This window comes from Phyllobates terribilis, unplaced genomic scaffold (genome assembly GCF_046119375.1).
Source record: "Phyllobates terribilis strain yellow unplaced genomic scaffold, ASM4611937v1 Scaffold_2__4_contigs__length_985480577, whole genome shotgun sequence".
Lineage (NCBI taxonomy): Eukaryota > Metazoa > Chordata > Amphibia > Anura > Dendrobatidae > Phyllobates > Phyllobates terribilis.
Genome location: NW_027362762.1, coordinates 25,393,375 through 25,406,475, shown reverse-complemented (window position 1 = coordinate 25,406,475; position 13,101 = coordinate 25,393,375). Strand labels below are relative to the sequence as shown.

General features: G+C 48.9%; 1 protein-coding gene across 3 annotated transcripts in view; it reads right to left on the bottom strand.

Annotated features, from left to right (window-relative positions):
• LOC141190223 (transient receptor potential cation channel subfamily M member 2-like) overlaps positions 1–13,101 on the bottom strand; it is a 399,780-nt gene that overhangs the window by 186,605 nt on the left and 200,074 nt on the right. For 2 of the 3 annotated variants that reach the window (XM_073661205.1, XM_073661207.1), the window contains 3 exons: positions 8,341–8,541; positions 8,084–8,186; positions 7,698–7,819 (listed from right to left, as the gene is read on the bottom strand). In XM_073661205.1, coding sequence (XP_073517306.1) covers positions 7,698–7,819; positions 8,084–8,186; positions 8,341–8,541 — 426 coding nt within the window. The remainder of the gene's footprint in view (positions 1–7,697; positions 7,820–8,083; positions 8,187–8,340; positions 8,542–13,101) is intronic. The other variant, XM_073661206.1, reaches the window with a different exon arrangement.

Genomic DNA, 13,101 nt, shown 5'->3' with positions numbered 1-13,101 from the left:
CACTACTACCCCCATCGTCTCCCTATTGCCCGGTTCCGAGTGCCCCACGGCCCAGGGGGCGAGTCACTTATACTCCAAAAAATGAGTCACACATCTATCACAAAATGAGATAAATCCATGCAGGTATATAAGATACAGTGCTCATAAGAGTAATTAGATACAGCACAAAGAGATATACTGGAAGAATTTATACATAAGAGACAATGCTCATAATAATAGAAAGATTTCAGTCCAAGTGAATGTACTGGAGAAGATTACCAACCATAAGCCATGCTGGAGATGTGTCCGCGCCGCCCCCCGCTACAATACACGTTTCACACGGGCTTCTTCAGGGAGTGCCATGAAAAATGCTCTGAGGAAACTGGATGATACAAAGCTTTGTTCTCATGAAAGTGAGACCTCTTACATTCCTGTCTGCGCTTAAAGACATGCTGATGAACTGTCCCCACTAAGTGGAGAGGGATGATTAGAAGCCTATCACTTCTGGCTAATTAAGATGGGGTAGCAATGTGATGACACAGCATTTAATCACAATTATCCAAACGTTAATTCAGCAGGCCAGGAGACATACGCTATTATCTTTATGTTGTCTTTTGAATTTATGTGTTTTTCTTTGGTTGGTCAAGAAACTATTATTTGTATAAGCCTGAATGTTTATAGAGTTCGGCTAGCTTGTCAGTTTATGTGCACTAATTTCACTTGTAACGTGTCCAGCATTCCAGTAATCTCATTAGTGATTTGTTTGCTCATCAGTTCAGCTTCAGGAATCAATGCTTCCATTCAATGACCATATCTCAGGAGCCTTAAACCACTGTTCTCTCAGCGGAGCCATCATCACAAGGATCATCAGTGATAGGCAGCTGAAAGATTTTTCATTCTTACAGCTAAAAGCAAATGTTTAAGAGGGAGGGAGCTGATCCCAGGGAGGGAGAAAAGAGAAGCCACGTGTTCAGTCAACAAGTTGTGTGGAATAATATCGAAGGAATAGGATCGAGACTGAGGACCTGGAAGGATGGATGGGTGGCATATGGAGTGTTGGAGATCAGTTACTGACTGGACTGGGTAAACATGCTACCATTGTGGGATCTGTCATTTGGATTTAAACTCTCTTAAAGGATTGTTGCTACTGGACACCTGTGCTTACATCATTTTACCTGTTGTCTGGTGGATCGGGGACTGTGACTACAGACTATACTGGCACAAAGGCAGTGGAACTACTATCCCAGGAAGGGGATCTTGTGGACTGAGACAATTGTACTTTTGACATTTACCTGAAATTGCTATATTAACATGGACGTAAGGTGATTATTAAAATCCACAACTGCACATCTTCACAAGTGGTGTCAAGCGGTGGGATCACCTATCTCTGGAAAGAAGAGATGGCAGACTCCATCTACAAGAGGCTCAAGAAAGAGGAGCTGAGAGCCCTTTGTTCTGAGAAAGAACTAGAGTGGTTGCTGGAGGACAATCATGCTACCCTAATGCAACACTTGGACGACTGGGACGGTCAACAACCAAATGATTAGGTCAGCTCAGACGTGGAAGAGGGACAACAGCCCAGGGCTGTCATCCAGATGATGGAGGATCAACCGACTGAATTGAGGTGGATGCTGGACACGCTAGGAGAGTGGGCCATGGAGATAGAGCAGGCGGCAGTGTTAAGCAAATATCTGGGTGTGCATATAGCGGTACACCCACCCGCCCCATCACAGAGGACAGTGGATAACAGGAGAGAGGGTCCTGCATCTTTAAGGTACTGGGATATATCACAGTTCAATGAGGAAAACTCAGATATTGATGAACATCTCCGGATATTTGAGAACCTATTTGAGAACCTATTCATGAGGTGTCTGTCAGTGACTGGCCCAGTTTTTTGAGCATTGGCCTGACCGGAAAGGCAAGAGAAGCTTTAATAACTTGTCTTCCATGTGCAGCATATTACTAGAGAGTAGGGTTGAGCGAGTATGTTCTGTCCGAGTATGCTCGGGCCGAGCTCCGAGTATTTATAGCTACTCGGTGATATGGTTGAATCGCTCCTGTGTGCGTGATTTGCAACTGTTTGACAGCTTTATTACATGTGAGGACATGGAGTTCAGACTGGTTTAAAAAGACGGTTTTAATGCCCCTTGGAAGAGATGTGGAGGTCACAGTAGCTTAACAAGACGGTTTTAATGCCCCTTGGAAGAGACATGGAGTTCAGAGTGGTTTAACAAGACGGTTTTAATGCTCCTTGGAAGAGAAGTGGAGGTCAGAGTGGTTTAAAAAGACGGTTTTAATGCCCCTTAGAAGAGACGTGGAGGTCACAGTAGCTTAACAAGATGGTTTTAATGCCCCTTGGAAGAGACGTGGAGGTCACAGTAGCTTAACAAGACGGTTTTAATGCCCCTTGGAAGAGACGTGGAGGTCAGAGTGGTATAACAAGACGGTTTTAATGCCCCTTGGAAGAGACGTGGAGGTCAGAGTGGTTTAAAAAGACGGTTTTAATGCCCCTTGGAAGAGACGAGGAGGTCACAGTAGCTTAACAAGACGGTTTTAATGCCCCTTGGAAGAGACGTGGAGGTCAGAGTGGTTTAACAAGACGGTTTTAATGCCCCTTGGAAGAGACGTGGAGTTCAGAGTGGTTTAACAAGACGGTTTTAATGCCCCTTGGAAGAGACGTGGAGGTCACAGTAGCTTAACAAGATGATTTTAATGCCCCTTACAAGAGCCATGCAGTACAGCATATTAAAAACATTATTCCCATTATTGGAGAATGGGTCTCCTATAGTTTTTGCCTATGCCTTCCAAGCAAAACCTGCCAAAAATTAGGATGGGGGAACTTGCAATGCTGGCAATACGGACCACGGTCACCCTGGTGGTATAGTGGTGGTGGAGGCTGAGGATAAGGAGAAGAGAAAAAAACATCCGAAATAAGGAAGCGTATGCCCATGTGTGGGTGTGAAGCGGTGCATGGGAATACACCTCCCGAAAAAACACAGTGGATTTGACTTTATGTTACTGTGCTGTCATTTGGTGGTGATGAGAAGTCTGGCCCAATCCAGCCCTTGTTTATTTTGATAAGGGTCAGCTTGTCAGCATTGTCAGTTGACAGGCGAGTGCGCTTATCAGTTATCAGTTATCAGACCTCCAAGGCATACAGAACGAGTTCATTCTAAGTGTCCAATTTGGATACCCAATAATTAAAAGGCACAGAGGAATCACGGAGGACGCTGGTACGGTCGGCAAGGTACTCCCTCACCATCTTTTGAAACTTTCCACTCCTTGTGAGAGTACCCCACGCCTCAGGGCCTGTAAGCTGGGCAGGTCTCAGAAAACTGTCCCAGAATGTTGACAGTGTTCCCCTGCCTCTGCTGGATTGGAGTTGCGACTCTCTCGCCTGTACGCCTTGGTTGGGCAATGAACTGTGACCTCTGCCGCTAGCGTGTTCAGATGGGAATTTTTTTAACAGTTCTCCAGCAAGGGCCTTCTGGTACTGTCCCATTTTTGTAGACCTCTCCACCTCAGGAATAAGAGAGTGAAAGTTCTCCTTGTAGTGGGGGTCTAAAAGTGTCACCAACCAGTAATGACTGTCACCCAACATTTTGACAACGCGAGGGTCACGGTTAAGGCAGCGTAACATATATTCAGCTATGCGTGCCAGACTGGTAACGGGCAAGACTTCCGGGTCCTCACCAAGATGACGACTGACCATGCTCTCCTCCTCCTCCTCCTCCCCCCTGTCCTCAGGCCACCCACGCTGAACCGACGGTATGACAGTTGTACAGGTACTACCATCTATAGCGCATGATACAAGCTCCTGTTCTTCCTCCTGCTCCTCCTCCTCCTCTCCCTCATTGTCCCCCAATGCACGTTGGGATGAGATGAGGCTGGGCTGTGTGTAATCGCCCGCTACGGCTTCTTGATCTATCTCATCATACTCTGGCTGCAATGCCTCCTCTTTAATTCTCTGCAGAGAGCGTTGCAAAAGGCAGACAAGTGGGATGCTGGCGCTAATGATGGCGTCATCGCCACTCACCATCTTGGTAGATTCCTCAAAGTTTGTCAGGATGGTACATATGTCAGACATCCAGGTTCACTCCTGAGGTCTTATGTGTGGAGTCTGACCTGAATATCGACGGCCTTGTTGCAGCTGGTACTCCACAACTGCTCTCTTCTGCTTACAAATCCTTTGCAACATGTGGAGGGTAGAGTTCCAAAGTGTGGGGACATCACACACCAGTCAGTGTGCCGGAAGCTGCAAATGCTGCTGCAACACAGCAAGGGCAGCGGAAGCTGTAGCCAACTTGTGAAAATGAGCTGACAGGCGGCGTACTTTGACGAGCAGATCTGGCAACTCGGGGTACGATTTAAGAAACCGCTGAACCACGAGGTTAAGCACATGAGCCAGGCATGGTACGTGTGTGATCTCGCCTCGCCTCAGAGCCGCCACCAGGTTACGGCCATTGTCACACACGACCATGCCTGGATGTAGGTTCAGCGGTCTCAGCCACAGATCTGCCTGCTCTTTCACCGCTGTCCACAACTCACAAGCAGTGTGAGGTTTATCACCTAAGCTTACGAGTTTCAGCACAGCCTGTTGCCGCTTGGCGGAGGCAGTACTGCAGTGCTTCCAGCTTGTAACTGATGTGGTGATATCTGAGATGGGGACTGAACATGAGGAGGATGATGCGCAGGAGCTGTACACTGTGGGGGCAACTCTGTCTGACATAGGGCCTGCAAACATCGGTGTGGGGAGGATGTGCAATAGGGATGCAATAAAAACTAAGATACCAGAGGACCCTAGGTCTGTGCATGAAGGCACAAAACTGGATTCAAGATGCAAAAGCACAAGCATTAGGGTTAAATGAATCCATAAAGTGCACAGTGCGTAGGAACATGCGCAGTGAACTAGGATACTACAGCTAAGTATAAAGTGCAAATGCCTTTGTAGATAATCAGATTTCACAGTGAAAATCTTGTGCTCTATATATGAATTGTATAGTTACCTAGAGGGCATTGTAAGGAGCACGGAGAGAATGAATGAAGATATTGCATGATGTGACTTACTGTTGTGAGGACCACCCAAGTTGTATCATGTAATGTCTTCATTCATTCTCTCTGGGCTCTTGCAGGACTGAGCTTTCAGTAATCATAGGGGAAAGTTCATATAAATTCTGCACCCAGGTTACCTGTTTGCTACATATTGATACCTTTTTGCTTGTCTTTTAATGTTTCTATATACACTGTGTTCCAAATTATTATGCAAATAATATTTTCTCAGATTTTCCCAAATTACCTATATGAATTGCAGTCATTGTAATTTTCCAGTCAAATAACTATTAGAGACAATTGAAAGGTTTTTGTACAAACTGCCTATGATAACAGGATATTTAAAAAAAAAAAAAAAAACTCAAACTGCACTCAAAATGCATGTTCCAAATTATTATGCACAGCAGAGTTTTCAACCTTTTCATTTTAATAAAGAACAAAAAAATGGTCATTTGTGAAATTCTAAGCATTAGCAGGTTATTACAAACTGAAATCAAACAGTTTTCAACTCAAAACTTTATTCTAGGTGATGTTACATTTGCACATAGGACCCCTTGTTCGAAAGGAGCTTCTGAACTCTCTCGTCCATTGAATTTGTCAGGTTTTGGATGGTTTCTGCTTCAATTGTTTTGCATGAGGACAGAATACCCTCCCAGAGCTGTTGCTTAGATGTGAACTGCCTCCCGCCATCATAGACACTCCTTTTGATGATGCTCCAGAGGTTCTCAATGGGGTTGAGGTCAGGGGAGCATGGGTGCCACACCATAAGTTTGTCCCCTTTTATGGCCATAGCAGCCAGAGATGCAGATGTGTTATGTGCAGCATGAGACGGGGCATTATCATGCATGAAATGATCTCGATGGTCCAGATGGATGGAGTGGAGGATGGCTGGTTGATGGACACCCCATGCAAACACGGCTACGGCGATAACAAGGAGGAGGTGGAGTAATGTTTTGGGCTGGAATCATGGGGAGAGAGATTGTCGGCCCTATTAGGATCCCTGAAGGGGTAAAGATGAACTCCAGAATGTATGTTGAGTTTCTCAAACAGCACTTCCTGCCATGGTTCAAGAAGAAGAACCGTGCATTCCGCAGCAACATCATTTTCATGCATGATAATGCCCCGTCTCATGCTGCACATAACACATCTGCATCTCTGCATCTTTCAGTTGTACTCTAATAGTTATTTCACTGGAAAATTACAATGACTGCAATTCATATAGGTAATTTGGGAAAATCTGAGAAAATATTATTTGCATAATAATTTGGAACACAGTGTATTTGATATACTACTAAAGCTTTAATATTTGAATCCAGTTTTTGTGCCTTCATGTACAGACCTAGGGTCCTCTGGTATCTAATTTATACTTTGCAGGTGTTCTCTCTACACATTCATGACATAGTTGTTCTTGCATGTTTGTGCACTGTCGGGGCCAGGATGGGCCCATGGGATCTATGGGTTACTGTGGGGGGAGGATGCTCTATAGTATCAATTAAATCAATTATAAGACCCCATAAACTTTGTGGTCTACATTACCAAATGCCCTTGTAGCCTCCTATATGTCACCGAGGCCACTCAGCACGTTAGGGACCATATTACTAGCCATAAGTCCAGATCATTTAGCCAGTGACAGACACTCTATGTCCCCATTACTCTTCCAAGTTATCAAGCAGGTCCCCAGACCCAGACGTGGCAGCAACCACGTCCAGTTACTAAAACACTGGGAAGCATACTGGATTCATACTCAACAAATCATGGCCCCAAGGTCCTCAACGGAGAGATGGACTGGCTCACCTAACAATACTCGTTCTTCCTCCCTACAGACATGCTGATCTGGCCTCACACCACCTGCTAGGTGAGAGTGCCTCAACATATTGGTAACCATGCCCTAGAACAAGTTCCAGTGTTCTCCACACCAATACACCCTGACATCGTGTGGTTTTGTATTATTGCACATCCTCTGCTCATCACGGTCATGACATCCATGTTCCTTATAGATTGTTAATCATGCCCTATGTCAGGGATTTATTCACCAATATCACAGCCTGGGAGGGTCACTCAGAACCAGCCGCTGTGATCTCTTGAGTGAACAGCTCCCATTTTGGCTCCATTGGCCGTCCTATTACTCGACCTACCGGACTTGTAGACTCATTGAATCTTGCTTGTATATAATTTCCATATATATTTTGTATAGCACGTTTTCTATCACCGGGGACATCAACTGTATATTGTTCTATTATGTTTTACTGTACAGTCTCTCATATATTATCATTTCCTCTTACACCGACATTGTGATAAAGACCCTGGTGGGGTCGAAATGTCTAACTTTGCCGCACATCTCACAGCTACTTTTTATTTATGGTTGCCTTCATGAGCAATAAAAATCTTCCATCACCAAAATTAAGAGCGTGCGGTGAATCTCTCTTGCCTTGGTCGGAGGAACACATACCCCATTCCACCAGAACCCCGAAAAACCACCGAGTGCCCGCCAATCTTCTAGCATCTCCCAACCAATCACTGACGGTGAAAACAATCACTAATGAAACTCATTAGCGTATGAGAAAAATCACTGACATGTGAATAAGCTCTTAGTGACAGGAGTGACAACACGCAGGCACAGAGGTGCGAGGTAAAAGGCGAGAGGAGACGGAAGACCTCGGGGACTTTACCTTCCAAGTCCAATCTTCAGTGAAGATCTGTGTCTCAGCAATATCTGGCCGGTTCCAGGACACGGCCAGTTTTAGCTGATGGTCAAAGTTTTCTTGTCCGTAGTAATCAGTACTGTGAGATGCTGAAAGATACAAGCTCTGGTGAGATTCCAGGTCATCATCCTGGGGGTAAGTCTTTCATGAACTGTGGAGAATACGACCTGAGCCACTGCTCTATATACCACCCTCAGGCCTCAGACATTGGATTTGGTTTGCCAAGACAATACCCCAGCCGAAAGACTTTATTATGAGCACTGGAGCCCGGGAGAAGCACTGCTTTGAGATAAGCCCGGGTTGTCTTGGAGAAGCCCCCTCCCTCGGTAATACTATACATGAAGAACACTGACCCTTAAGTAACGCCTGCAGGATAGCGACGTCCATTCCTTGGTCTCCCGCTTTCTCTTCCCTCAGGACGGTAAGCAGAGATCCCATCCGCACAATGTCTTGAATCTACAGGAAATAAATCAGGATAAGTGAACAGTGAAGTTCCTCCAAAGCAAAATCTCATCTTTATTGGAGACTTGTGGTAAAGTCTTCATCACCCTGAAGTGGGAAAGAAATGGACCAAGTCTTCTGTAGCCACCTCCCTTACTTTGTGACTCACCTTCTTGGTCCACATGATGATCTGAGCTTCCGTGAAATTATCATATGTGTCCTGGAAGAGGTTCCTCAGTTTGTCCTTGATAAGAGAGATAGTAATCCTTGAAGAACTAAGGTTTGCCACTTGCGCAATGATATCAGCAATGCGCCCAGACCCCTCTACGATGACGCAAGGCGTGTTGTTACACATGGAGCTGTGGATGGTCTGCAGAGAAATCACAGTAATGACTTGATGGTGTGGTGAATCACAAAGGGGTCATGACTGGTCGGCCAGACCTGGAACAGGATTCATAGCTCATTTAGATTGTCTCAATATCATGATGGAAAGAGATAAAGACAAAGTGATCGAGTAACATACCCGAACCCTTCTATCATCAGAATAGGATGGGTCCTAACAGCCGGTATAAAACAAGTGGCTGCTATCCGTCCTACTGTAGATGTGGCTCCACATCACACCCTGAATCGCTGCTTTGACTATCGGGCAGATTTTTAGTAAATGGAGCATTTAATTAGTCTAGGGGTTTAGAGTCAGATCTGGAGCTTTTCATTCTGGAGATCGCAGGTCATGTGTATTTATTTGCAAGAATCATTTTGACTGGAAGTGACTAAAGAACTGAGAGAACGGTCAACGTTTCTCAACAACAATGGAAGAGCTTAAGATAAAGGAATTGATGAAGAAAATCCAAGTGAGAAAAAGGTGGCATGGGAGAAGGAATAAATATCTGACTTTATTGAAAGAACGTTAACAAGGGAAATATCTCAGATAAGACAAGTCTTTATATACAGCTGAAGCAAATTCAACGGTCTGCAAATATGGCACCAAGCACAGAGCAAAAAGCACAGAGCAAAGAGCACAGAGCAAACAGCACAGAGCAAACAGCACAGAGCACAGAGCAAACAGCACAGAGCAAACAGCACAGAGCACAGAGCAAACAGCACAGAGCACAGAGCACAGAGCACAGAGCAAACAGCACAGAGCAAACAGCACAAAGCACAGAGCAAACAGCACAGAGCAAAAAGCACAGAGCACAGAGCAAACAGCACAGAGCACAGAGCAAACAGCACAGAGCAAACAGCACAGACCAAACAGCACAGAGCAAACAGCACAGAGCAAACAGCACAGAGCAAACAGCACAGACCAAACAGCACAGAGCAAACAGCACAGAGCAAACAGCACAGAGCACAGAACAAACAGCACAGAGCAAACAGCACAGAGCACAGAGCAAACAGCACAGAGCAAACAGCACAGACCACAGAGCAAACAGCACAGAGCAAACAGCACAGAGCAAACAGCACAGAGCAAACAGCACAGAGCACAGAGCAAACAGCACAGAGCACAGAGCAAACAGCACAGAGCAAACAGCACAGAGCAAACAGCACAGAGCACAGAGCAAACAGCACAGAGCAAACAGCACAGAGCACACAGCACAGAGCACAGAGCAAACAGCACAGAGCAAACAGCACAGAGCAAACAGCACAAAGCACAGAGCAAACAGCACAGAGCAAAAAGCACAGAGCACAGAGCAAACAGCACAGAGCACAGAGCAAACAGCACAGAGCAAACAGCACAGAGCAAACAGCACAGAGCAAACAGCACAGAGCACAGAGCAAACAGCACAGAGCAAACAGCACAGAGCAAACAGCACAGAGCAAACAGCACAGAGCACAGAGCAAACAGCACAGAGCAAACAGCACAGAGCACAGAACAAACAGCACAGAGCAAACAGCACAGAGCACAGAGCAAACAGCACAGAGCAAATGTAGCACCCTGAGGGTTCGGCTGCTACAGGGGTATTACACCTCAAGCCAGAGGTGTGATATTCCACTCCCGGGTAAGGATGGAGTGTGGAACTGAGCCCAGAAAGCTGCATGCACTACACACATCCCATTTCCGAGGAACAGACCAACGGTACTCCCACTTAGAAATGTGCAGGTACGACCGAGTCTGTTCCTGGCTGGAGTGGGAGGGGGGTGGTACATCCCAAGTAGTGTAGGGGCAGATAGGGGGAGCAGCCTGGGTAAAGATAGGAGCTCATTGGGTGCTGGTCACCTGAGCTCACACATAGAGGGAGTATTTAAGGTGGGCACCATCTAAAATCAGGGTCAGTCTTTGCAGAGGGGTCAGTTTGCCACAGTCGGTCAGTCTTTGCAGAGGAGTCAGTTTGCCACAGTCGGTCAGTCTGTGAGGGGTCAGTCAGCCAGCCTTCTGCAGAGAAGCCAGAGGAAGAGGAGCAGAGCAGCCCCAGGCCCAGAGAGAGTGAGAGAGGAGAGTCAGAAGGACCCAGAGAAAACAAGCAGGAACTCTGAGAACCCACATACAAACACAGGGTGAAGAGTTGGCAAAAGGGTACCGGATCCCAAACTGGTGGGGGCTCAAGCACACCTCAGCCAGAGACCGGAGGCCGTGGGCAGGATCTGCCACGGCCACCCACCACATCCACCCTGAAGGCAAACCACGTGTAGGGTCAGGGAACCCAAGGCCAAGGGTTTCCCAACAGAAGGCCCGAGGGAGCTGGACCTAGGTGGATCCCTGGTGGGGCGGCCAGAAGACAGGACAGGAAGGAGGGCTCAGGGTCACGCTCCGGACTTGCTTGGGGGTTGGCTGAATCCAGGACCTGGTGGACGCAGCACGGCTCGGGTGGTCACTTGAAGCTGGAGTGACCGGAACATCAGCAGTAAGTAAATACCCTAAACTGCACAACCCGACTCTGTCTTTAATTACCATCTATGCTGCACCACCACAACCCCCATCCTCTGCACCTGACCCCCTGAGGCTATACCCCACCCGTTGGGGGTTATACTATCAAAAGCTGCACCAACACCATCAGCCTCAGCGGACCCTGCTGCAGCGGCGGCCGTAGTGACCGCAATACAACGGGTGGCGTAGTCGACATAAAGAACTTTATAACATCTGTAGGACTGCCACATACTCTGAGCTTGACACCCTGGGCACGGACCGGGTCACTGCCACTCGGCGACTACAACTCCCATCTGATCCGGCTCCGGGTATTCCCCTAAAGAATATGGCCCAGGGGGTGCGTCAACTTTAGCGTAGTCGGCAGGATTACGTGCCCGCAACACCCGGGTACTGCGTGCCTGAAGAAAAGAACAAGTTTACCTCAAAAAGAAGTCTCCTGCCGGTTCCGGAGGGTCCCCGCCATCGGACTCCATCACAGATCGATTCCCGCCGGTTGTCCGCCATTAACAGCTTTTTCCCGCCATCTGCAGAGTTTCCCGCCACTGGGAGACGATTCCCGCCATTTCCAAAGGTTTCCCGCCTTGGAAGAGCGGACGCCATTATGGGCGTGCCAGAGGATGGCAAGAGGCCGCCTCCCATCGTGGGCCAGGACCGAAAATGGCGCCAAAAGTGGAAACCGCCCCCACCAACAGAGACTGTGATGCTAGAGGTGTCTGTCAGCGTGAAAGAACTGCCCCTGGAGCTGACAATCACCAAGTGGCCCCGGGACCGCCCTCGAAGTGGGAGGACTGAGAAGAAGAGAGCAAAGATGGGTGTCGCCTGGAGCAGTCTGGAGAGAGCGCACCCGGAGACAAGAAGCCTAGAGCTGAGTCCAGAAGAAGCTTACCCGGAGATGGGAGAAGAGCAGAGCAGCACCAGCCCGCTGGCCAGGAGCCTGCTGGAGACAACAGAAGGAGAGCAGAGCAGCACCGACCCGTTGGTCAGGAGCCTGCTAGAAGCAACGACCCCACTAGGCCTAGTGGAGGTCTTGGCACAGCTCCCCCGAGATCGGGAGTGTGCACAGACTGCGCTGGAGGGCCTCGCACGGAGGATGGCCCGGGTGCAACGAGAGACGTTGGCGGAGTGGAGCCGAGAGATGGCCCAGCGGACCGAGACTCGTCAGCGGAGCACGCCACCCGAGACGAGGAGACAGACCGCCTCTGAGGATGGCGCAGGAGGACTCAAGGCCGGAGACGGCGCCAAGAAGGGAGCCGAACGAAAGGAGGCAGGTAAAGGGGACGTATCTACCCCAAACCGGGAAACCGCGTACCTGCCCCAGCTCCCCGTCGCAGAGCCCGAAGTACCCCCTGCCGTGCCCGTAACCGCAACGTCACCGCCACAGACTAGGCCTCAACCGGAAGCCGCAGCCGCGACCCCTGTGACGTCACACGCCTCGACCCCGAGCGTGACCAAGCAGGAAGTACCACCAGCCTGGTCGCAAGGCCTAGTACCCCCGGGCGCCGCAATACCAACAGCGCCCCCTACCTCCGCGGAGCCACCGGCCTGGTCGCAGGGCCAAGTAGCCCAGGGCGCCGCCGTCCTTACGGTGCCCTTCACTTTCCAGGTGCCCCAGGCCTGGCCGCAAGGCCTGGGCAACCCGGGCGCCACCACCACCGCGCCCATAAAACCAAGAGTGCCGCATCTGGGAGAAGATCTGTTTGCCCAACATACGTGCCCGGATGGGCAGCCCTTTATATGGCCACCGGAGTTTCACCATCCCCGACTCCGGAAAGAGAGACCCCTAGATGAACCCCTGATCCCGGCTCCAAAGCCCGTAAAGAGGATCTCGCCCCCGCTAGCAGAAGCGCAGTTTGAGTGGGACCCCACCGGAGAAGACCTCATGGGGTTCACTCAGGAGACTCGGGCAGCTGCAGCGGAGCGTGCAGAGTGCTGCCGCCAGCAGCTCGAGGTCTTTGAGAGGGAGCGGAGAGAGAGGCGGGTCCGAGAACAACAAGCCCAAATAAGGAGCGCGGAGCAGAAGAGCCGGGCCAGGAGGAATCCCCGTGCAGCTCATGGTCCCCCTTCCAC